This window comes from Melospiza melodia, chromosome 6 (assembly GCF_035770615.1).
Source record: "Melospiza melodia melodia isolate bMelMel2 chromosome 6, bMelMel2.pri, whole genome shotgun sequence".
In the NCBI taxonomy this organism is placed as follows: domain Eukaryota; kingdom Metazoa; phylum Chordata; class Aves; order Passeriformes; family Passerellidae; genus Melospiza; species Melospiza melodia.
In genome coordinates this window covers 25319905-25347670 of record NC_086199.1, presented here as the reverse complement: position 1 = coordinate 25347670, position 27766 = coordinate 25319905, and the positions used below count along the sequence as shown (strand labels likewise).

The 27766-nt window shown below is 35.6% G+C and overlaps 1 protein-coding gene across 11 annotated transcripts in view; it reads right to left on the bottom strand.

The window, feature by feature from the left end:
- RALGAPA1 (Ral GTPase activating protein catalytic subunit alpha 1) overlaps nt 1-27766 on the bottom strand; it is a 129169-nt gene that overhangs the window by 11050 nt on the left and 90353 nt on the right. For 10 of the 11 annotated variants that reach the window (XM_063160362.1, XM_063160358.1, XM_063160360.1 and 7 more), the window contains 3 exons: nt 23779-23937; nt 21711-21838; nt 2198-2322 (listed from right to left, as the gene is read on the bottom strand). In XM_063160362.1, the coding sequence (XP_063016432.1) occupies nt 2198-2322; nt 21711-21838; nt 23779-23937 (412 nt within the window). Of the gene's footprint in view, nt 1-1546; nt 1578-2197; nt 2323-21710; nt 21839-23778; nt 23938-27766 lie in introns of those variants that run through there. The other variant, XM_063160363.1, reaches the window with a different exon arrangement.

Here is a 27766-nt window from a genome sequence, read left to right as displayed (position 1 = left end):
AGTATCAGAGCTCCAGGAGCAGGGATGGAACAGGGATCAGGCTGCAAGCAGGACTGCCAGAGCACCCCCAGCTTCTCTTGGCTGAAATGCAAGCTCAGTCAGGCAGAGGTGGGGCCAGGCTGGGTCACACTGTGCTGCACATCTGTCCTAGGAAGCTCTGGCTGCTCCTGACACTGATGTCTTGGTCACTTCCACTGCACAGTGCAAGGTCCAGAAGAATGTGGCTCCCAGGACAGGACATGTTTCATGGTATGCAGACGCACACATGCTTGTGTGCAGATGTGAAACACATCACAAGCTCCTATTAATGAGATTGCTACAGAAGATTATTAACTTTGATAGAAAAGTTAAAACCTAGTTTCTAAAAATCATAATCTCCTTTCAGATCATGCTAGAGAGTACCAATTTTAAAAGAATATAGGAATTGCCGCTGTAGAGAAGTGTACTCTGAGGCCCCAAACTAGCAGAAAAGCAGTCTTGCTTCACCCTGAAAGAATGAATTAGAAGAAGAGGGCAGAACAACTTGGCTTGGAATGAGACTTCTTAAAATGAATGGGCAGAACTTCAACAAGTGCACTAGAATATAGAATATATACTAGCCATACAAAAGTGTCTGGTGCTGAATATTCACTAGGTCCCTTGACAGGAAATGTGGCAAGCACTGGTATATCTCGTTATTGTTTTTAATGTTTGGTTTTAATATTTCTAGTTATAGATTTTTCTTATTCAAATGTTTTCATACTTTAAATTATGTTACTAATTTTTATATTGCTTTAATTAAATTACTTACTTTTAATTTTGTTTGCCTTTGGTCTCAACTATTTCCGTTAGCATAATTATACCACTTTTTATAGTTTGAAACTGCACCTCATTTCTAGTTATTGTTTGTATTTTAAAGGAGCCTCAACCTTTTAACATATCTCAGTCATTCTTTCTGTAGTCCTATCATAATTCTTAATTGATAATAAAAAAGATAATAATTCATAATTAATTTCTGTATATATTTTGGAAGTGAGAAACAAATTTTCAGATAACAACTTGCCAAACTATTCTGACAAAATTTATTTCATTTAGATTTATAAGTTTTTCTATGGAAGCACTTTGATTATCATTAAATAAGGTTTTTCTGAACAGGGGATTTCAAGTGTTACACATTCTTCTTCTCCATCTCTCCTAGGTTATCACTGCAGAATGTCTTACAACATCAATGAAAGACAGTACAGGGTACAAAACACACCACTGCCATCCAGTACTACTTGTTCATGCTGAGAAACAAAGGTCAACACAATAAAGTGTTACTCATTCAACAACTGTCTCTATCATTAGTTACCTTAATCCCAGAACCAGTGTTAGTGCTTCATGCAGACCTGAGGTTAGTAAAAGACTAAAACTTTTAGAAGATGTAGTGGTCATTTCTCAATCAGTGTGAAATTCTTTTTAGTGTGAACAAGGGCAACAAGGAAAGTTTGCATACAATTTGGTTACAAGCTTAGTGTTCTAGTAAAAGTAAGAGGAACAAAGGGTTTTTTTGGACACTTTGTCTTACCTTCAGATAAACAGAACTGATATTTAATGATCTAAAAAGAGGGGAAATAAAATAATGAAATAATCATAAGGAGTTCAAGAAATGTCAGAACAGGAAGGCCTTGAGTTACTCATTTTCTTTTACCGATTTTCTTATTAGTAACAAAAAAATGCAGCATCCTCTTATAAAACAGGTATTTTACTGGAAAGTAAAAACTACCTTAGAACCAACTTTGTGATTAATAACATGGGAACAAAATTAAGATTGTGAGGCTCAGATTTTCAGTTTAAAACTTTACATTCTAAACATGTAGTGAGCCTTGAAACTTTCTTATGAAGAAGGTGCACTTAAAAATGTTTCTACCTTAACCAGCCTACATGACAGTACCAATGTTTCCAAGCAGACTTTATACAGGGGATTGTGATAAAAATACAGGGTCTGGTTGCTATATTAAAGCATCTTGCCAAATCCTAATGCTAGGTATTGGCTTACGATGCCAGAAAACAGAATGAAGATTTAAAGTCAACTCTGCCCACGTTCTCAAACATGTATATTCTTTCCAATTAATGGTAATTCTTCATGATGTGCAAAGGTCTGAATTTTTAGCCTTTATAAGTAAGGATACTGCATTTCAAGTTTAAGATTTTATGAGAACTGTTTGTTACTTCTTACCCGTCTCTGAGGGCAAATGGTGATAAGGTGCTGGGCAAAAAACCTGAGCAGCAAAATCTTCAAATGTTGTAGGCTCTAGATGATGTTGAACAATTGTTTGCAGGTATCGTGCTCTCTCCTCGTAGCTGAGTTAGCCAAGAATTAAGGATGAATTTATATCACGTACTGTAACTGCTAAATATCATTGCCTAGTAATTCAGAATTTTTGTTTTAGTTAAATACCTATAATGTATTTCAGTGTACACACTTATTTTTAATTCTTTATATGACTGTGATATTGTCTGATGCATTGACATAATATTAAGTGTAAGATACACATGATTAATGTAAACCTTATGGTTTAACTATATTCTTTTCATGTCTGATGCAGAACTTCCTGAAACTGTTTACAAATAACAACAACGTTTAAGTAACTGATTTGCCTGTATTCCGGTCACAATTAAATATAAAAACATTTCAATTTTCAGGAGATGTAGCATAAAACATACCTTAGCATTAACAAAACAAATTACTTTGCACTTTTCCATAATAAACTGCTTTCATGATCCCTAAACACACACACATTTAAGACAAATATAGTGAAATTTCAGTATTGGGAAAAACACCTTCTCAATTATGTCATTAAAACAAGCAAGAATATCTGTAAAGAATCCACAGGACCCTTAAATACTGGTTAACGAGGTGTTGGCAGGGCACTGATAGTAAAATACTGTATTTCTTATTTTTTCCTGTGTTCTCCCCCTCCAATATTACTGACAAGAGACTGGTATCTTGAAGTGTTGTTGTTTTTGAAGAACCCTCTCCACGCTTCTTGTTCCAGCAGGCCCGATTGTGCTGTAGGCACACAGAGAGCGAGAAAAAGAGAGAATATTTCTGCTGTTCATGAAAGCAACTATGGAAATGGCTGTCAAAATGTAGAGCAGCAGGCAGCAACATACAATTATCAAGAAAAAACACCATGCTGACTTCATGTTGTATAGTTGCTGAACTGAGAAATCAGTTAACCTTTTCTCACACAACTTTCAGAGTCCTCCAGCTGGACTCAGTATATTGAATGAGGGAAACCTTCTCCAGCTATCTTACACAAACACAGAAGGATCAAAAATTTTCCCTGACATTTACATTTGTGCCCACTTTTTTTTCATATTTTATTTGCAGATAGTGAGACAATTTTCTACTTGCATAGTTCTGTTTTCCAAAAAAATATCCCAAAACAAATCAGCATGCTGTGGAGGAATGCACTCAAAATAGGTTTCTTTAAAATTCTGGGGTCTTATTTCAGGTCTGTTGTTCTTTTGGGGGGAATCTGGGACAGTGAGGAACGTATCTTTCTGACTCAATTTCACCACCTGTGAAATGGAGATAATACTCACATTGCTCATATTTTTTAGCAATCCAAACACAGAAACTCATGTATTACACATGATAAGCATTTTTAATTACTAGTGATAAGATTTAAAATAATGATACTATTTTCAGTTATGACAAGCAATAAAATTCCCAACACCCAATGAAAGTTAGGAACAATAATCTTCATATTATCTTACAAAACTACATTTCTACAATTACAGAACTTTTCCTACTCATTTTTTGCAATTTTTTCTGTACAATATTTACTGTAGATTTTAGTCTATCTAAACATGAAAAAAATATAGAGACTATATTATCTAGAAAGTTTCAGTGAATAAAATTATTTCTATAATATTTCCTTAGACCATAACTAGGTTACATAGTGAAACTGGGAAACAGTTTTCTCTCCAAAATCTGCGCTCTGAATTCCTTCTGAATCCAGAGACAGCTGAACCACAGCAGAAGCCTCAGTTTGGACAAGCTAAAATAGAAGCACTGGGACAAGAGAAAATATAAAAATCTCCCATTGTAATGATTCTTAGGTTGGGGGATAAACACAGTATTGAGCCTGAACAGAGGACAGTAATATAGCACAGTTTTTAAGAGGTTATGTATAAGTGGTAGAGGATGAAACTGATGGTTGAAGTCTAAATAATACTACGTATCTCACAACTTGTTGAAAAGCACTTTTTTTTCATTGGGGGAGATTCACAGCTGCTGAATTTTCTGCAGTTAATAGAGTCCTTTGATTCACAGCAGTGCCCCTTGCACAAAAAATACTGGCCTTTGTGTATTACCAGAAACTAATTTTCTATTTGGCTGAAAAGGGAAAAATGGGGTTATTGCTTCTCCCTCCTACAGAGCTTTTCATTATGCCTGATGCACTCAACTTCTAAGCTCTTCTGAGAAAAAAAAAATAACTGAAGAGGCAAGAGGTAGAAAAATGAGCTTGTTAGCACATTAGAAGTGAAGTATCTTGGTGGGCCCTAGAAATTCCCAGTGGTGTGTTAACTTATCACTCTATGCATGCTGGCACTGATAGTCTCCCAATTGATCACTCTCTTTTCGCACCAAAGGTGCTGCCAGGAAGCAAAGGCTGAAGGCCCACAGGAGAGCAGGCTGCTATCAAAACAAGCTGTTTTTGAAAGTCTGCTTGAATGGGTAAAATGCTTCATGAAAAAGTAGGGTAGAGACACCTACTTGCTTTTAAAATGCTCTACTTTCAGAGGTCTCTAAAGGAAACCTTTTAGTTTATCCTATTATATCCAAAGCTTATACAGAAATAAGGCAAAATGAAGGAAAGTTACTGCTTTGAACATGACAAGGACATTCTTTTTCTCTAATCTTGGTACAACCAAATATAGAAGTCTTGAGATAGATGCTGATTGAGGACAATAATGACGTTTTTGTTAGACAGTGAAGAGGATATGCTTATATCAGTTCTACAAGTCTAATTCAAATGCACACTTAGTACACCAAGAGAAAAGTAATTCAGCTAGCTGGGTTGCTGCTCATCCTAACAATCCACAAAACCATCTGCAGCTTGCTAAAAACCTAACCCACCTTAAAAACAAAAAAAAATCTGAGGCAAACTCCAAATCCAAAGCTTGCTTTGCTCTGCACTAAGAAATTACAGACTCTCCTCAGAACTCTGTTTCTCTGTTAGAGACTGCAGAGATGAGATACTTTTATCTTCTAGTAATTTGTATTTTGAGAACATCCTAGTTATTTTGAAACTCCAATTCTACTTGCTTTTGTGGCTAAAATAATCTGGTTCTAAGATAATCTAGTTCTACACTCTATTTGAATGCAACTGTCTGCAAGAGTGACCATAAACCCATGGTAGCTAATTTCTACATTACTTCTAATAGGTTAGACATTTGTTTCTTTAAAACACTGCTCTCTAGGAAAGACTTATTAGCACTTACAGATTGAGTGGCACATACAAACTCAATGGCTACTAATAATAGGGCAATGCAAGCTGTATTCTTACTTCAAGTGGATGTTGCCACTGGCATCAGCAATTAAGATGGAATGGGAAGGAAGCACAGACAAACCAATGGAGAAAGACTGGCACAGAGAGTGACAAAACACCTAAACAACAGTATTGTGAGCTGTTTGCTTCTGAAGAAGGTGCTAACTAGGACAAAACAGAATGGATAAAAATGTACGATATACATTAATTGTGCCGGCATTCGCCCAAATGTGTCAGCTAAAAACTTGCAGATGCATAACTGCAAAAAACATAACAAAAAAAAATTACTTCATTATACTTCTTCAGAAGAACAAGTTCTGAAAAATTGAATCAGTACCAGAAGAAAATTAGGAATCATATCTTTATAGGTCACTCAGGTTGTAGTCACTTCAGCCAATATTTCATTTACATCAGGCTCCATTTTACTTATTCTCTAAATCTGCAATTATTCCTATTAATAATTATCTGAAAAGATCTATTATTTGAAAATACTGTACTTTCCATTATTAGACCTGTTGATTTGCACTTGGGAACATGCACTGAAAGCCTGGCTGTCAGATCACCTACTTATGCCCAATCTTTCTGAAAAATATAATTTCATGTCTTCACCTAATAGCTCTCCATCTCTGTTGATTGTATCACTTCCAAGCTTTAGATTCCTATGGCAAAATACATCTATATCTGCAGACTCTTTATGCATAATCTAAGCTAAAACTTTTTCTAGCCATCTATCTGAACAAATTACCTAGGCTCTTACATCTCAGTTACTGCCATATCCTTTTCTCTGGCCTAAATAAATGCATTTTTAATCCTTTTATAATCTACTCAGAGCACTGCAGAATCCACTTTCTGGATGTATTACTTAGATGGTGCATTCTCTCAGACACTGCCATCAGTCTGCCACTCCCTAGTGCAAATGCAGGCTACTAATTTGAACTTTACAGTCCCTACCTATTCCATCCATTTTACCAAAACCACTCACCTCCAGTCATTTAATGCAGTCACTCTCACTAATCTTGACCTTTTGGAAAGACACTTTTGTACCTTCTTCTATGTGACTTATATGTAGCATCAGGTCTCCACAAGTGTCCACAAACGATTTCCAAACTCTACCTTTCCCCAAACTCTCCCGTCACTATGATTATTGATTTTTTACAATTTACTGTGTCATTCTGACTACACATTTTCTTTCCATTCTTCTTCACACTTCTCAGTTTTACAGCTGACTACAATGCATTACAATACATTTAATATTTTTTAGTTAAGGAGTGGATGGATGATTACTGGTATAGTCATTGACGGAGTACCAATCCTAAAATGACATTAACCTGAAGCTGGAAAAAAATGAAGAAAAAATTGTTTAAACATGGAATAAGATTTCCAAGAGTTTATTTAAGGATAAAGCACTTCACAACTATGTAATCAATCCGTTACCAGAACAACTAAGTGTTAGATTCTCAAATGAGCGGGAGAAGAAGTTCTACTGCCTGCTCCAAAAACCATTTGATAAATGTTTCCTGAGCACAGACTGGAAAGCCCCTATCCAGGGACTCTCCTCTCCCAAGAAAGTACTATAATGATTAGACTGTAAAGATGAGCATCTATGTTTCCTGTGATTAAGAAGAAATCTTATTTTATGAAATAAAGAAAAATTCCAGCCGTGTTGAATTAAGACATTTTTATGAAAGCTTTATTCATAAATCTTCCCTCCTCATACTTATGTATTTGTATAAATGGGTAGTATATATGTGCAGCATACCATGAAATAACTGCATATTGGTATGTGGATGCTTTGGTTCCAGAGCTACGAAAAAAACCCAGGGTTTTAATGATTGTCTTAAAATACCTCTCAGGAAAAAAAGCTAGAACATGCATTTCCAAATAACAAGATGGATTTTTTTCAGGTTAAATTACAAACTCCTCTCAGAAATACATGTACAGCTGCATCCCTGGCAGTTCCAACTGTTAGCAAAATCACCTAAGAAGTCAATATATATATTGATATGATTGTGGAGAGTATGACTCTGTTTGCCAGGCATTTGGAAAATAATTTAAGACACGCAGAAACTGAACTGCTGCTCCATCCTTACCTGGAAAATTAAAATCCTACTCCCAGAGATACTTTCTTGTAGGATAAATGGACATTTGCAAGAGGTTTTTAATTGCATGCATACACAATTTACATAAAAGAGATTGATAATATTTTAAGAAAAGCCATACAAGAAGGAACTCTCTGGTTTACTACATTTTCCTCCTCAGCAAATTTAGAAGCATCAGTCATTTTTTATAGGAAAAAACCCCAAATCTGTAGTATGGTCAACATACAAAAATGCTCCTAGGATATTAGGGACCAAAGTAAAAAAAGAAACAGTGAAGCACAGTGAAGAGCATATGTTGGTAGGAGATTTTAAGTTTTTTGCTCTCTGGCCTGAAAAGGTGTGCAAACACAACAGAATAAATTGCTACAGTTTGAGATACTTAAAATGATGAAAGAATTGATTTTATTTGGCACATCTTTTCCTAGTAAATTTCAATTCCTTACATCAAAGCGTGAAAGGAGAATGGCGTCCCCTATAAAGATAACAAGTACAGGTTAGGATCAAGGTTTTAAGCCGAAAGGAAAACTTAGTCCTAGCAGAATTTGACTTCTACAGGAAGACAAGACAAAACCCACACATCACAGAAATGGAATTTTTTTTCTGAGAAATCTCACTCTAAAAGAAGAGACTGTGCAGTGGTTGTCACACCAGCTGAACTCATACTGAGTCACAGCAATTTGTAGTCTTTGTTGGCTCTTAGAGTTAAGGATGTAAGTTGGGCTGCTATTGATCCAGGGCTGGAAGCCCTGCAAGTAGCAGCATTTTGTATGTAGGTGGGTGATCAGTATCAACTGAGAGGAATAGTTAAAGTTCTCTTCTATTCTGAAAAGTGACTCTGTAGAAGTGGTATCACGGTGTTCTCTATTTATTGCATTTCAGTAATTTCCACATCTAGTTTGCACAGTATACAAATAAAGAGGGTTTTCTTTCTTCCAGCTGCATCTTCTATTTACTCAAGTCACCTTGATATGTCAAAGTCAGTCTGGGTTCTTTTGTGTTTCTTAAATACTGTCAATATTGAAAATGGCAAATAAATATTTAGCTAGGTGGACCTGTTTACAGAGCTATGCTGTAAATGAAAGAAGCTTCTGCACATACAACTGGACTTAGCCACAACACCAATGATTCATAAGGCAGAATTCAGTTCATTCTCCTCATATCTCATGCAAGTTACTTAGGTGAAAGAGAAGAAAAAAAATTACTATTCTTGATACTACTATGCTGGTGAAAATTAAAAATTTTAAAGTCTTTTAAGGTGATTTTTTCCTACTGAACCACTTTTTCAAGACAGCTCTCCTGCAAAAAATGTAGCAATATATTTTCTTACTCATAAAAATAGAACATTAACCTCAGAGAAATGAAAAATGTATGTCAAAAATAAATCAGCATGTTGCATTTGGTGGTAACATTTTAAAACTGCAGAACGGGCTCTATAAATTATCCAAAATCAATAATTTTAATAAGTAATGTATATGTTACAATCTACTAATTAATGTAAATATCTCACTAATAAAATGAGAATGTATATGAAAAACAAGTAACAGACCAAGACTGTAGAATTTAAGGAAGGCTAAAATGTATTATCTAACATATTTAATGACATTATTTTTCAAATCAAGCTATAATTGCAAAGGGCTTTTTGAGGCAATTTCTTAGGTATACTCCTTCATGAAGAAAATAAGGGAATCTATAACAGATAAATTTATACAAACTAATTCCATTATTCCAAATATTGCAATTTGTTTCCAAAACATAGTTGCATCATCCTTTGAATGAATATAATGAAAATTGCTTTTTAAATAGTTTTTATACTATTGAGCAGTTAAATAAATCTGTGATAAATTAACAGTTATCAGGCATTTTTGCCATTTGGAGGACATTTTTTATTTAAGATTACTTATCTTACAGTTAAAGGAGATAATTTACATTATATCTACTCCATGGTTATATGGTAAAAAGACCTGCAATGTAAGTGTAGGCTAGATGAAGTTGCAGCCATTGAGTGTTTCCAAGTAAATGGTACTGTTTTCTGCCTAATTTACCAACACACTACATATTGAAAGGCATTGACTTTATCTGAATTTATGTAACAATCTTAATTTTTATAGTGTGGGCGGTTTCAAAATTGCTAAATTACTGCAAGGAATTCTAATTGATGCTTACATTTTCATTAAAAAACTCGACACATTTAACATTCTGCAAAACTGTCCTTCTAGGAAAATCCTTGATGCATTGTTTACTTTTACGCTGTTCCACAAAATCTTACAGCTCACTAAATTCATCAGTGGTTTATAACATCTTCTAGGAAGAAAAAGCTGTGATTCATCAGAGCAGACAAAGCTGGGCTTTAATCCATTTCTATAACCATATTGCCAAGTCTATATTGTTTACATTGCGTCTCAATTAAGAGACAGGCAGGACACCTGGTACTTCTTTATCTAAGTCCCACGGGCTGCCAGATGACTCAAAATCCATAACAGGTGCTAAGGCAGTGTGAGTGGAGCACCATTAACACAAGCTGGAATTGGATAAAATTTGGACTGTGCTTAACCACTTAAAAACACTCAATTATGGAATGAAAAATGTAACCACTCTGCACCAAGGTCCTTCACAGAAGGCTTATAAAGATATGTGGAATTAAAGTGCAAGTGAACTGAACTTAAAATAAATTTTAATTTCTGTACTGTCTTTAGGATATAAACAATATAAAACTATATAAAAAAGTTGGGGGTCTTTTTCAGATAATAACAGAAAAATATACGTTACTGAATTAATTCTAATTCTGTTCATCTGCTTAAGCAGCAAAAATGACAAAAATTACGGTCAGACTTTTCGGAATTTCAAAATTAAGGGAAAAAAATCTGAATTAAGACTACTTATCAAATTCTTCAACTCCGTAGAACCCAGAAGTTAGTTTATTTTAAGAACTCTGGCAAACAGGAATATCTTATAGAAGGATTCAAAAACCAACAAAGGTTCAAGCGAAAATCTGTATGATAAAAGATACTCATTTACACCAAAAAATCCCACTGCAGATATCTTTTCACTATTTTTTCATCTAAGGTGACTGAACTACATATTAAGCTTAGACTCTGACAGAACACACTGCATGAGAGAAAAAATGAGTATCAGAAATTTTACAGTGGACAATTACTTAAGAACTATCTGTATCTAAATGTGCAGTAATCCAATTAAGTTTCTATTTAATATTGTAATTATCAAGAACACAATATAGTGATTTTATTACCAGAGTAAGCAGCTACAAAGTACAGTAAACTGTCATTTAAGACAGTGTCAGAGTATCTATGATAAGCAGCACATTGGCTTAAACTAATGCACTATATGCCTCTAGGGAATGAAAGGCTCAGAGACTGGGTTTTAACATCAGAATCTATCCATTAATCTTGACTTAAATATAATCTACTCTGCAGTAAGAGGAAGAATAGGCATTCAATGAATTATCTGTTTGAAATACAGCAGGAGCATACTAATACAAACATATAGCAGAAAGTATCAGTTTTGGTACCATTTATAGTGTACTGATGGTTCTACAAACCCTGAACTGCATTTTAGCATGAAGTTAAAAAGTCAGATCAAATGGCTACCAGGATGGGAAGGATGAATACCTCAGCACTATAACTTCACCTGGTAGTTAAAAGAATAATGACAGTATTTAAAAATACTACACTCATGCATGTTTCAGTAACAGGCTATGGACATGAAAACAAAATAGAGAAGAAAACAGTGCTGAAACCCATACGCAGGCAGAATTCCCACTCCAACTTACAGGGAGGATTTGTCTTACTAATGTATCCAAGATGGGAATCAATGAATCCATAAGGTATGTTGTGCTAATTGTTTAGAAGCCCATCACAGCTGCCACGGCTCTGGGCTCTCTCGCAGTGACGGAGCGCTGCTCCTGCGGTCACCTGGCAGCTGTGGGCTTGCAGGAGGCAGCAGGGGAGGCACAGGGCTGCGGCCGTGGCACTGAAGTTTAGTAAAGCTGTTGTACCAAACATACCAACAAAAGATGTTAAGGTTTGGGCTGAAGTGATGACTGCAAGAAATAAGGAATACTATAGGCCAGAGGGGAACTGCAACCCCATAAAGTAACTCCTGATGTTGGGAGAGGGATTCATCCTCATTCTGATGTCCAGCATTACATCAGTTTTAACTCAAGTAATTAAGGTTGATAGGTGTAAAGAATACAGAAGCAAAACTAATTCTCTGCTGTCTGGTATTAGCATGAATGCTTAAGCTCACTGTTTTCACATATTCAAGTATTTAAATTTCTGCTTTATATACCTACTCTGCATATATAGACATATTAATTGATGAGAAAAACAGCGAATGCATTTTCATGAAGAAATCACTCCAAACTGCAAAATTACACAAATAAAAATTACATTACTATTAAATACTGTCCAGTAAAAAGACTGCACATACAGGCATGTGTTCATTTTCCATTCTACACTACTAGCAACAAAGGCAACTTCTCTAATGAGAAATTATGTCCTTAATTCCAATCTGTACTTTAACAAACTTTACAACTACCTTTAAAAAATTTTATAATTGATGAGAATGTTTTCTCTTTACCTTGAGTTGCTGCAGTACCAGTAGCAGATAATCTACTTATAAGCCTCTCTGGAGGGCTTAAGTCAATTTTAAGAATGATTTTAAAACCTCAAAGTCAGGCTTCTATTTAAATGAAGGAAACAAATATGAATTTTCAGTTATTTCCCTTTTTTTATATTGTGAACAGCAATTAGCAAAGTAGCTAATCGCTCTGCTCCCTAATGCCGTCAAGCTGCTGAGAGCAGTCTGCAGCACTACAATGGTACTATTGTGAACACAGCCTGGGCTTCCTTCCCACAGAGAGTTAAGTGGGCAGTTCCTGCTGCCCATGATTGGTGTCCAGTGAAACAATACTTAAGAGCCAGGTTTTATCAGTTCCACGCCAAAGAAGTGAAGCCAGGGAACCCAAGCCTTCATATCATGCTGAACCATATGCCAACCCTGCTGGCCCCTAAGGTTTATCACTAGGAATCAGGATCCATCATGTCCCCTGTGAAATTTCACTTCACATACCTTCTGTGAAGTGCATGGCTTTGCTGAAAACTGACCTTTTTCCACAATTGGCATGAACAGATGGATGGTAACTATGGTTTAGCAAGCTGAAATTAAACGATTTTCTAATAGCATGCATTCTTCTATGTTTGGGAGGAGAAGCATTCAGGAGGAGATAGATGTATTTGTGACCCATGGATTTATTCAGCTGCAGCTAATCAGCAATTAAACTATTTTCTCAATGCCTAGAAAGTATATTGAGATTAATTTGATTGGCCAGGCTATGATTAGGACTCACGTCCTTTGGACTGCCATATGGTAACTCCAATTACTGTAATACTAACTTTTAATCCTTGCTTTATGTTAGCTTATTCCATTTTTCTACTACGTGGCACATACAGAATAAACTATAATCTTTTTTGTTATAATTTTGACCCTGGTGAATATTTTTACATGAAGTGCATTCCATCTCCAGCTAGATATTTCCACATACTGCCAGGTATTATATACAAGCCCTTTTTCAGTAACTGAAATACAGACCTGTAGGAGGATGAAGCCAACCAATGTGCTTGCTTCTATTTAATCTATTTTTTTTTTTTTTTTGGTACCTAAGATCTTCTAATCCCTCTGTTGGCACTGGAAAGCATGCCCCAACTGTTTTGATTACCATATACAGAATGATGCAGAAACAGTTTGCCAATATCTTATTCAACTCACCCCAAAACATCACTCTATCTCAAAACCATTACGGTTTTGCCAGTTTTGGTTGCTATAAATAATTTCCCACGTTTCCCACCAATTTAAATATCAGAACCAACCATATGGAATGCCATATACTTAATTTTATATATACATGGCTTTTAGTGTTTTAAAATACAAACCTTGCAAGTTGTTTGCACATCCCCTATCATCTTATGAGGGTGAATTTATGAAAAGTAAAGGACAAAACCAATACACAATGCTGGTTTTTGTAACTTAAAACCAGGACTTAAATAGTTTAAAATTATTTCTTTACATCTCTGGAATGTAAGGAAAAATAGTTTAATCTTCCAGGCTTTTATTCACAGACTTCTGACAGATATCAAAGAAATCTGTATGAATTTTAACACCTTAAGGGGGCAAGAGTCTTAACATTTTAACAAAGGGCTTTTGTTACCCCAAATGTTTAATTAATTAATAAGGTTAAGTAGGTATTAACAAAAAACCTGTCACTTTGTGTTACACACATGGCAATCAACTCTGTGTAACATTGGATTAGTTTATCTTTTTCATTCCAGTTTAAAGACTCATAGCCTTCCCCCTGCAAAATTTATTTTTTAAAAAGGGATTTATAGACTTTAAAAACACATTTTATAATGAAAGAGTGATTCCACTACTAATTTTCAGCTAACAACATGCAAACATTTTCTTCCTTAAAAATATGTTGTAACATATTTTTATTTGTTAAAAGAAAAATTCTCTTCCCACAAGGGATCTGTACTGACATATCCAGACTCAGAAGCTCTAGAGGCTGATAAAGGAGGTCACTGTTTTTCAGGATAGCTCACTGCCCTCCTTCTATCCTAAAACAGAATGCCACCAGCATAAGCCTACCCATATTTTGTTGAGAAATCAATATAACCAATATTTCTCCTTCAGATGGGTAAATTATATTTATGAAAGAATGTAGAAGTAAAAGAGTCTAGAATATATTTTTTCAAATAGTACAAAAAGATTTGAGTCTCCTCCATAAGTGTCTACAACATCAACAGAGCACTAAGGTCTTTGTAAGTGCAATTAATAGTAGAAAACAACATTACTACAGTCAATCAGTTTTACTAACTGGATATTTTGTGTTTTTACCACTTCCAAGAGAGTCTCACGCATTTCACTAGGGTAGAGTAGCTAATTAATAAATCGGTACTGCTGACTGAAATATGTTGTAGATATCTTGTGATAAAAACAGCACTATTAAACCCATGTGCTTAAACTGTACCCCTTTAAAATATGCTTCAGGCCAGGCAGTTTCATGCCTGCAAAGGTCATGGAGCAGATCTTCCTGGGAACTATAATAAGACACATTGAGAAATAAAGTGATGATTTGAGACAGCCAATGTGGCTGTCCTAAGGACAAATCATGCACAAATTTGGTGGCCTTCTACAACAGCACTACAGCACTGGTACATGAGCCAAGAGTAACTGATGTTATTTACCTGGATCTGTGCAAAGCATCTGACACTGATATCCTTGTTCCTCAATTTGAGAGACATGGAGTTGATGGCTGGACCACTTGGATCAGGAATTGTCTCGATGGTTACACTCAAGGAGTTGTGATCAACAATATAATGTCACACTTCAACTTACTCTCACATTAAAAATACATGAAAACCAAGTGAAATTTTGTGAAATTATGTTCACTGCATGAAAATGTAGAAAACACAGCAGCTTGGTACATACATCTGCAAGTATTTTGCCAACAGTTATTTGAAGTGTCTTTATGACAAACACTAAGGCAAGAGTTTAAAAGTCTATCACTAATGTTGGCTCAATCAGTTGTCTCTAGTGGCTAAAATCAAAGGCATTTAAAGTGATGCTTTGGAATTATTCATTGCAAAACAATCCTATTCTTTCAACAGGTAACTAATAAATGATGGCTGAGAACAGGCTTGCACTACCTCTGAGATCCAATTGTTACTCAGGACACTGCCTACTTTTGCTCCCTGGTGCTGCATTTTAACTCTAATTGCATGATCAAGCCAATAAATTGGACTCAGGGGACAAAAAACCCTACAAAAGTACCTATCCTGACAAAACCAGAGGTTTCAAGAAAATGCACTTCAAACAGAACTGAGGCAAGATGAGACAAGCAAAGGAGAGGTATCAAGGCTTGAAAGATAGTCATTAATACTGACAGATTACTGTAATTCTGGCTGTCAAGGTGATCGATTTAAGCAGCATATGCCAATCAATACTCTTCTCATTTACTGAGCAGCATGAGATATATAGTTAGGCAAGATGTCCCTAAGACAGGATTTCAAACCATACTTAACGAACATAAATAGCACAATTTATGCTTTGGAATCTTAGCTCTTTTTTCATTTAGGCTTTTTTTTTTTTAATTGGGCAAACTTCAACACGATGTTATTCATACAGAAGTTATTTTAAATTATTCTATTACACTGCGTTGCCATTGTGCCAATTCCTTTACATAATATAATTCAAACGGTACTAATTTTCTGTATAACATATCAAAACATTAATCTTGAACATGAACATTCTTAAATGCAGCAGTTATTTAAGTACTGTGCATTTTGGGTTTTTTGGCATTAGTAGTTTGTCATTCTGAGCACTTTAGCCATTCATGGCCATACAAGTAATCTGGTATTACATCTTTCTGGTATCTTCCCAGCAATTTTCCTTACAACAGCCTCTTTTTGTTCAAAAATACTTGTGAAATCACAGGAAAATACATTAATTTGATGTATTACTGCAGAGGAAAAGTAGAGAAAAGGTAAAGATATAGCTATTACAGTCATTGCATACCTACAAGGAGACACAAACACACACACACAGACATACACACACACAAAACCCTATAGAGATATATAGAGATATAAGAATTTTGTCTTATATTTAGGTTTCTTATCATATGTAGAGAAACTGTTACATGATTCCTTAAAACCAAAATACCTGAACAGTCCATGATATACTTCTACACATCTTGGAAATCTTCAGTTATTCATGTTACATCATTGTATGCAGACATTTAATTAATCAATCAGTTCATTTTATAATTATTAAAATATCAAATAAGTTGTCAGCAGAACTAGGATCTGGGAGAACACCCAGAGCAATTCAAAGTACAGGAAACTCAAAACATTATATTTTGTACCTTATGAGTCTTGCTTGAACCAGGAAAATAATAAAAAAACAACAAATATTTTTAATTAAGTGAAACAAATGTAGTCAGAAGTCTGAAGAATACCCTTTGCTCGCTGTATGTCATTAATAAAAACACTTTCTTCACTTTTCCAGGGTCTGCAATTCTATCTTGAGGCAGGAGATGGTCAAGCAGGAACAACAAACAGCAACACTATCCGTTCTAATATAACCCTTTCTTGGGGCAATTGAGCATCACCTCAAGAAAAAAAAGCTTTTTCTGAGCAATCAGCTCCTAAAACAGGGCAAACTTTTAACAAACCACTCATTGACATGACTTTATTCATAAATAAGTTACTGCCTTGTCAGGCACCATATGGGGTTAATACCTTCCCTTTCTCTAGAAGACAACTGTCAAAAGATTAGCAACAATACTTCAAGTACCAACTGATTGGTCATACCATATCAAGAAAGTTAGGAGGATGTCAAATTTTCAATTTTGATACTACAGATTAATTTATCCAGTCATTCAGGTTAATATTATCTCTAAAATAATTTTTTAGATGGAATAACTAAAGCAGCATTATTTTTTGCTATTTAAATGAATTGGTTTCATGTGATCAAAAAAATGTCCAAAGACAAGTGCCAGTTCTTGGTACTAGGTCAAAGATTTTGCAGATTATTAGAAAGAATTTAAAATTATGCTATGATGATTAAGGATAAAACAGTCATGCATATTCCAGGTATTCTAAAATATCTATAAATTTCAGATTTAAAAGATATTAAAGAGGATTTAGCTTCTTACTATGTGTCTTAGGTAGCATCCATAACAGGGGAATACTATGTAAGACAGAGAGTGTCTGAACTGCACTATCTGTAGTTTGCAATGATTGTCAACACTGCAGAATTTGTGTACATTGAAAAAAGTGACACTGTTTTTTTTCACAATTGCAATTTCACTCTCACAAGGTTTCTAGTATTTGTCCTGCTTTGTTGAAATAATTGCAAAAAGTTGGATCACTGAAGGTGCCTACTATGCCAAGGTGTACCTCTTGGCATCTGGCTGACATTTGCTGTTATTCAGGAAGCTCAAATAAAACTTTATATGAAGTCACAACTTCTACTGTTCCAAATACCTAGTATTGATTCATCTCCCACACATGGTTGATTCTGAAGTCAGAATGTGACAAAGTGCTTGGTCTGAGACATGAGCTATGAATAAAACTATTCATATGAAGAATTTCAATGCAATTCACTAAAAAAAGAGGATTTAACAACCCCTAAATATTGTCTTTCTTATTCTACATCGTAGTGAAAACGATTGTTCTCAACATTTAGTGCCATTATTACACCTTCATTTATGAGTTTTAGAAGTTTTCCCAGCAGATGTGCAGCTTGAACATACTCAGGAGATAAGCATGCACTTCTTAAGAGAAAGGCAAATGCAATGAGAAGAAGAAACACATCAGCTAGGAGACAGAGAGGGGGTTACTGCTGCTTCATTAGCAAGACACCATGAGTATTTTGTGTTTGTCACCTGCTTCTGTGAGCATGTATGCCACCCGTTCCTGAGGGGGTACTGATACAAGAGAGCCAGGCTACCAAAAATTATTGGGGGACCAGGGAATCCTTGGAGGAGAAACTAAAGCAAATTCCACACACCACTGCAAAAACTCCACCCAAAACAGCAATATTATCTTCACACAGCTGCAGCAATGAGTGTGTCAAGAATCAAAAAAAGCAGGACACCTGCCATGCATGACTAATATTTGCTGATAAATTTAGTAAATTTTTAATCTTAGAACATGACAATATGGAAACATACAGTATTCTGAGCAAAGAAAAAAACAACAGAGCAGATAAAACCTTTACAAATCATTAAGCAAATCAAATCTTTGAAGTGCTTTGCTATCTAAGTATCCTATCAGCAAGGTCAAAATAACATCAGAAAGAGGAAGGGGATTGACAGAATATGTCATTCTCAGAAAGCTACTTCAGACCATACAACACACACTCAAAGTTGGAGAAGACTGTAAGAGGGAGATGACCAGAATTTCTGGTATCCATGCAACCATTGTTATAGCATTCACATACTCCCATTGGCACACTGTGATTAACAGAGCAGCGCATTAAGGAAAAAGTTGCAATCAGGTTATGTGAAGAGGACTGAATATCCCTGCTGATTGCAAATGACAGCTGATTTTTTCAGTCAGGTCTGCACTTAGAACATGCACTGTCTCAGAGGGTAGATAAGCTCTCCTTGGAAGCAGGAGGGCCAAACTCAGTGCCAATTTTTTCCCATCCCATACACAAGCAAATAACACAGTTCAATTAAGAGTTTACAGTGACCCATCACCACAAGATCTACAATGTGATATCACAAACATTCTTCAAAAATGGATAAGCCCAGGCCTACATATATATCATTAACTCCCTACTAAGTCAAAAAGTGCTCACCAAGTATTACACAGTACCAGAAAACAAAGCACACACCTGCAGGGAGAGAGACATCCGTACACTCATGCTGGCTTTGAAATTAACCATTTCTGATGCTCTACTACTGTAAAAAGAAGGGCTAATAAAGAAATGTAGTGCCTGACATCTGTTTTCTTTGACTTACTATCTCAAGTACTCTTGTGCCCTTGAGATCCACATTCAGCTGGATATCTATTAACCATCATTCAAATTCCTAATAAACTAACACTGCTCAGTATATCAGAGATTCATAAGTAAGTAAATGAAGATCAGTTTCAAGAACATCACTTCAGGATTCTCTTTCACTGACATTGTTATGGTCCTGGACTTGTGGAAATCCTTGACCATCAGATTCACTTTTCCATTTTCTGTACTTTCTGAAAAATAGCACTTTTGTTCCCTTTTTCCTCCCTCTTCAAATGTATTGTTTTCACCACTCTGAGCCCTCTTTTTCTTTGCTCCAGCAATATTCCAACAGAAGGAAAGGCCACCTCGATTAGTGAATCCTGTCTGTGTTCCACAAGAGACAGTAATGCTGGTAGTGTCTCCAGAAAAGCTATTTAACCACAGACCTTAAAATACACCTGTTCCCAACACCCTTTAGTCCTCTACAAACTTAAAAGCCAGAAGTGAATTGATGAAGCCATAGCTAAAACATCCCAGAGGAAAAAAAAGCAGGAGACAATAAAGACAGTCCTTGATGTCTTCAACTCCCTGCTATCACAGGAACATAATTAGATTCAACTTTCAAATGTTCCTAGATAAAAGACCACGTCTATGTTACAGGAAACATCCACCACTCTTAGCCATTCTTGTATGAGGAAAATTCCTTCTTGACCTCAACTCTGGCCATGGCTTGAACACCAACAGCATGTCCATTGATTTTTAATCAAGAGATTTTTATATCACTGAGACTTAGGCCAGACTTTGAAGTTTTGCATTTTTTGCTGTTCTCTCCTGACACAACTGACTCCACCAGAGCCTAATTCAAGCCAGGAAAGTCTGTAGAGTTTTTTTCTAATTTCACACCAAGCAAACAGGTTTTAAAGAACTTCCCACAACCTCATTTTAATTTTTAAATTACTTTATACCAAAAAGTAAACATAAGATACTCCAAGCCAGATGGAAAAAGTGTTCCACTGATGACTTAACAAAACCACCCTTTAATATCAGTGTCCAGTCAACTGGTATCTCATAAGCTGACCGAGTGATAACATGAAACCCACCAGCCAATGCTATCTAAAATCAAATACACATAATGCTTTCCACCTACCATGCTAACCATACCAGGGGACATATTATCAGCATTTTAATGGAGGCCACATTATGTCATAAATGACAGGCTGTGCTTTGATACATATTAAAAAGTACAATTTGGAGAACTGAATTAAAAATACAGTGCACAATTCCATGGAACTGGCCAATTCCTAGACGTTGAGCTGGCAAGCTATGTCCAAGGAATTTAATAAACCTTTCATATTCTGTGATGTTTAAACATACAAGTCTGTGGGGTTTTTTTGGTACTGGAAGTTTACTATCTCAAAGTAAATTGTTTTCCAATTGCTCATCGCTGTACATCAATATAATGCTCTAAACCATCACTTTTGATGGTTGATGATGATAATGATAATACATTTTAAATTCTTTGACTAAGCTACTTGAGTAATGACAGAAAGATCGGACCTTTCCAAACACAAAAACACAATGAATCAACATGTGTCATCCACAGAAATGGCACAAACATCACTTAATGTGATCACATAAAACACATCCATCATTCATCTGTAAATCCATTTCATCATATCTAATCCAAAACTCTGCAAGTATTAACAGTCAGTCACAGAAAAACCAGTATTTTAGCAACAACCTATCACATGACAAGAACTAGTAGTTACAACTTTGTTAGAAATCTTTTGGATCAAAATTTAAACTTATCTTTCAGTTTATGGAATTCAGAAATTTCTTGATGATTTAACTAACAGGTTGATTTTAATTTGTTGATTTAACTAACAATTCAATCTAAAGTAAGGAAAAAGCATGTAAGTGACTGACTTACCTTATGTCTTTTAATTTATGGTTGATAAATCAATTCTTCCAAGAGCAGCTCCTCTAAAACACACAATTTCAGTTCCAACAACAAAACCAGAAAAGAGACTGCCTTTTCTGACACATTTACAAATATACTAACATGATTTTGACATTGACTTTGTGTTCTGAGCTGAATAACAAAATCTGTATGATGAAAGTTTCATAAACTTCTCAGATTGAAGGAAAGCATCATTCTTTGAACTAGAAATTAAAACTAAGTCACACTTATACTGGACAAATACTTAATATCTTAAGGAAAGAAAGATTATTAACATCATGATGTTGCTATTTTAGAAAGACTATTCACAAAATGGTCATTAAAATAACTTTCTTAACAAAAAATGACAAGTCCACGCTTCAAAACATTAGAAACAGGCAAAATTTCAGCACTTAATCTATTGTTTATTTAATTTAAAAATGCTGGTCTTCATCTGAATGCTCTTCTATGGGTTTTAAGTTCCCTAAAGGCAACATCATCATTAAAAAACCCCAAAACGTTCCCTATAATAATCTGAAAAAAAGAAAAGACCCCATGAATACCATATCTGTAGAACTGCAAGGGAATGTATATGCCTTGGAAACCTTTTGAATGAAAGGATACAAGTTTTGGTATAATGGGATTAATGATTTCAATGCACGGCTTGCATTTATAGCTGTTGCACGAACCATAATAGGCAGAATCTTTCCATTCACAATAGCACCATCAAAGAGTGGACCAAAAAATGGAACCTGAATAAAAAATTAAGAAGTTCAACATAAAGCAAGACAAGATCGTAGCTATAACAATTAGCAATCAACATTAACAATAGAGCACTCAAATATATGTCTTTTTCCCTCCTCATTGCTAGATAATCAAACCAGTTATTGTGTTGCAAGTCAGACCTTTTCTCTTGTGGAAATATACAGCCACATAACTGCTTGATATCCTTGGCAACAGATAACACAGCATTTGAAAAAAATTAAGTAACTATTTGAATGTCTCATCAAAGATCATTTCCAGCATTTGCTGCAAAAATCCTAGGAACAGTCATGCATATAATGTTTATGAGGTTGATAGGCTAGATGATAATATTATAAATGGCAAGAAGCAAAAGAAATAATTACTCAAAATCTAAAACATTTTTTATCATGGCTCAAGTTATTAACATGTCTATAAGGATCAACCCAGGGTGAAAGTGGCATACAGTTACTGGTGTATTGACCCTCATCTTCTACTTTTTTTCTTCTGTTCTTCTTCCTTTCTATATTATCTGAACTAAAACACTGTAAGCCCTTTACAGAAGAAACCTGTGGTGGAAGTTCTGCCTCTTTGGAGCCTAAGTGTAAAACCTTATTTGTGAGATCAAAAGAAAACCTCAATATTTAGTATAGTTAGCCCCCAAAAGGTGAACAGAACAGATAGATCTTATGTTTTGGCATTACATATATCTCTAATCCATCATAATTTTGCAATTAAAACAAAACAAAAAACCCACTCAGTATTAAGTATCTTAATTTCCTGTACATGTGAATAAAGTTCTGAAGCTGCTGACATAAAGCAGGAGAAAAGCAGCAAAGTTTGTGCATCAGCTCAGCAAAGGGAGCAGAGTGTACACTAAATATTCTTCCTGCTAAAAGGAAACAAATGCTGCAAAAGAATTTTAGATCCCTGTGTTATCTTTGCCATTAGTCATTTACTGTAGTTTTGAGAAACAAATCTTATGGAAGGCACTTTTTTCACACACAAGGACTTCTTTTTGGACTAACAACAATCCCTGTTTTCAGCAGTTTTTGCTTTCCTTCTTAACCAGCATGCTCCCAATAATAGAACTATTTGTATTTAAAATAAAGAATATACTTATTAGTTAACAATAGAAGTAATCCAACAGTAACAAGACTGATTATTTCGTGCCTATCAATAGATAGAGGAAATCATCATAATGAGGTAATCCTATTTCTGCCATACCTCATTCATTAATACGAGTGCTTGTAATAATAATTTTAATAAAGTGTAGGAATTCATGGCAAGTGACATCACACACAGAAGTTAGGTAGTGCAAATACTCATGACTACTTTTACTCAGTCAGTTTAGTGTTCACAACCCTAAACCATTGCTTTATGAACAGGGCCAGCACTGACATTTGAGAAACAGTCATTAGAAAGAATGTATGCTCTTATGCCTAAGGGATGAGTGGCCTTGCTTTACTGAATTAATCTCCAAATTCTTGTGTGGAGACAAGAAGAAAGTAAAAAAATAGGTTTGAGAGGAAAAAGGGGAATATGACATGGATGGAGGAAGTCAGAACAGGCCATTATTCAACAGCCTCGGTTATGCATCAAGTTTGATACATAACATACAAATTTGATACATAACATACAAAAAGTTCAACAAGCTTACTGTAATATTTAAATTACTATGCAGAATATTCTAGCATTGTTTCCAGACTATGTTGTTAGCAGGTACACTTTACAGCATCAGGCCTTTGCAATTTCAAATTACTTATTTTACTATGCACTGTACTCACTGAGATCTCCCTTTTCCCTCCAACCACCACTGCAACTGTCCATGCTTAAGACGTCACCTTGTTGGATCAGTTAAGGTTGATTCTAAACCCAAACCTCAGATTCTAAACAAAACTCAGTTCATGTTAAACACATGAAGGAAACACAAAAGAAAACAAACCCTTACCTCAGGCTTTTTCATGATCTGGATGCTGAACATATGGTTTTTCATGGGATAGATAACTATAAGAACATCACCAAATTCTGTTGGAATTATTCCTCTTCTATAATCTCGAGTATGTTCTGACCAGACAATGTGTACTTCATCATTTCCTAAATGTCTAAGCTGGAAAATCAGAGATAAAATGCCATCAGTTTGAACATTCTTAATTAATATCCTATAGCCATACAGCTATATTAAATGTACATATTTAAAAAGATAAACCCACTAAAAAAAAGTGAAGAAAAATTAGTAAAATAACCAAATTACACAACAGTTATTTTACAATTTCAGTGTATTAGTTGACTGGTTTGTGCTATACATTTTTATAAATTGGTGGTAATTTCTATTTAAATTAACAGATATATGAATATCTGTTTCCTACTGGAAGCTAAAATTTTGTTGATAATTTTTCAAGAATGCAGAGCAGTTAAACCCAATCTACTAACATGTGTTCAAGATTGCCATCACAGACTGGGAGAAAATTAGTAAATTCTGTATGAACTTCTACAGTATATGAATGGAGATGTGTTTAAAAATACATATCTGAGTAGTTAACCTCATCATTCTAGCCAAATTCCAAACTGCCTACTACAACCAAAAAGCTTTTAAAGGAGAATAGCTACTGCATTCTCCATAGCTCCCAGAATAACTAAGATAAATGCTCATTTTCCATGAAACCAGGACACCTTTGTAAAAACAACACCCTGCTCCCCTACAAACTACAAAATGGTTCTTGGTCTGGCTCAGAATGGATGAATGGGCTCCTCAAAATCCATGCTGTATCGTCAGATGTAATCATATAAACAGATTAAGGAATTCCTTGAACACTCTGGAATTATCTGATCGAAGAACCAAAACACTCCTCCCGATAAACATTATCTTCTGATACCAAATGTTCACATCATGTAGAGAGGATTTATGTATACTGATCAAATACATTCATATTATTAAATGTGAGACTCTTTCCAGTAGGAGTTATTTCTCAAAATTCAAACTGAAATATCTTTTTTATCTCCTAGTGCATCACCAGTTATTGACAATTGCCTTCACCCTCGTTCTCAGCTTGTTTCCACAGCTTTAGGTGCGTGGAACTTGTTAAACAATCACCTTGATGTTATTCAAAGGACTGCACTGTTTAACACGGAACATCCAAACACCACTCTGAGCATGTACAAGAAGCTATTCTACATAAAAAAGCAATAATTTGCCATAGCACTTTCAAAACACAACTGCACTTTAAATAAAAGCAAAACACATGCACAGTCTTCGGAGAAATTTAATTGCAATTATTCACTTCTTTATTTTACAAAACCTCCTGGAATGCTACTTTTGTCTTATCTGAAGGCCTGCACCAGTTGTCAGTAGCAGACTCAAAAAAAAAAGGCAAAAAAAGGAGAAAAAAAGATAAAAAGAAGGTGTCTCTGCTCTTCTCTGTTAGCTTTAAATGGTATCAGACTGAAGAACAGGGTTATATTTCTATTAAAAAAAAGGATTTTCCTCAGTGTTGGACTGGGCAAAGGACAGGTGGCTTCAATACCCTATCTCTTCTTTGATGCTCAACAAGTAATTTGTTTTGTCTGGACCAGACTGTACATACATCTACTCTAAAATGGCTGTGGTGCCTTTGAAGCCAGCTGTTCTTGCCTCTTGGGTAGATGGCTGAATTACTTTGAACAACACTTATCTGGGGACACTCCTGCACCAACACTTAAACCAAACCCAGCAAAAGAACTCGTTATATCAACATTCACTACACTGAGCTTTATTTCACTGGGTTAGAATAAAGCCAGACAGCAACATGAATGGCTGAAGGAACAAACAGCAGTTGAAGGACCCCTGGATAGCACTTTATTATGACAAACACCATAAAAGACAATTAATTGCAAAACTGACCCTCTCCTACCTTAGAATCATAGAATCATTTAGACTGGAAAAGACCTCCAAGATCATCAAGATGATCTGTTAACCTAACACTGCCAAGTCCATCACTAAATCATGTCACTAAGCACCACATCTACACATCTTTTAAGTTCCTTTAGGGATGACAACGCCACCACTTCCTGGGTAACCTGTTCCAATGCTTGACAACTCTTTCTGTTAGAAGTTTTTCCTAATATCCAGCCTAAACTGCCCCTAGTGTAACTTGAGGCCACTTCCTTGTCCTGTCTCGTGTTACTTGGGAGAGCAGACTCACCTCCACATCCTTTCATGTAGTTATAGAAAGCAATAATCAATAAGAGCAGTAAGAGAGTGACAAGAAACACACTTAGATTTTTTTTCTTTCCTGGCTATAGCTTGGGGGACTTGATAAGATAAACTCCAAAATACACAACAAAGAACCCTCTAACCCCTCCAAAATCCCCAGGAAGGCAACTTCTCCTTCTTACCTTTGAGTTTTGCAGCAAAACATTAATTAAAGAAACCTTGCACTGTGGCACCAGAACAGCCCCTTCCATTGATTATCATCAGGGCAGAGTTCTATCTTCTAAGTTTATACAAGGCTCAGCTTCATTTCAGTCTCTTCTAGCATCACTGCCTAATAAATCATTATCCTTGGCCTCCTCTTCTTTGGTCACAGTTAACCAACTTCTCTCTTCAGGCATGAGATAATTTTCTCAATGGATCACAAACATGATCCAATATATGCCAGGTTTTTGTTTTAAATTCAGCCCATTTCATTGTACTGGTCTCATAGCCCAAGAAAACAACTCGATGGCATCTTTTTTTGAAGCATGACAGGAGTGGAAAGCAGGCTTGTCACATCTTAAACTGGCTACATCACCAGAGAAGTCAGTAAGGAATTGCACCTCAGATTAAAAAAAAAAATTCCCATTTTGCTTCCTTAGCGAAGTGACAGTCAAACAAGCTGTTGAAACATGACAATGATAAGGTATCAGGGACTGACAGGCTTGGAAGGAAGTGAAAAGCTCAGGGAGAATGAGGCTGCCCAGCCAAAGAGAAAGCATGAGGAAAATCAGTTTGGACATGAAGTGTTGTGGAATGTAAAAATCCCACACGATCCTAGATTGAGGGATGGCCATCTGGAGCACTGACTGAACTCATTGAACCAACTGCCAAAAAGCAGAACTGGGGCTGATACACCATCACTGCACTGCACCACTGATAATTCAGCAAGACCAAACTATTTACTAAAAGAATTTTTCCTCCTTTACTTGCCACCTTAGACTCAGAAACAATAAACTCACAGACTGTTAGAAACAAGTGATGGTGACAGTGTACATGCCAAATAAACAGCTTTAAAATCCAAAACATATAGAGAGTTTAGATACTGCAGCTTCTTGAGGGCATCGATGCCTCTGAATTTCATTTGTCAAAGGTTGCCCCTGTACCTGAGATATTGACACCTGCAGTTAATCAGACAGGATACAAGTTCTTGCACTTCTATGAAAGTTACACAGATGGAGCATCACTACTGATGCATGTTTTCACATTGGACTGAAACAGATTTTGCTGTGATAGAAGTGTACTGTGTGGTTATTTCAGCAGGATTACTGACAAAGGACACATATTTTTGGATGCCAAGTATACTGAAGCCATCAGCGACCTTTCTTTCCAATTTCAAAGTTTGCTTAAATATATGTGTGAGAATACATTCCAGGCTGAAAGCAGAAACTTCTTCAGAGGAAAAGAAAAATGTATCAGATTATTTCAGAGTTCCAAGTCCTGTCAAATGTATTTCACCTCATGATTACTGTCAAGAATGGTCTGGCAATGACCCAGTTTGAGTAAAATGTAGAATGGCATCTCTGTGACATGTAATGGATTAAGAGTCAAAATCAGCGGATGTAGGTAGGTGGATGATGCTGTAAAGTATGAACGGTGCTATATAACAAAAAGAGAAGTACTCAGGATCAAAACCTTGTTTCTATTATAGGTGGTCAGATGTCTGACAAAAATAATAGACAAGAAAACAAGGGTTTTTTCAGAAGAA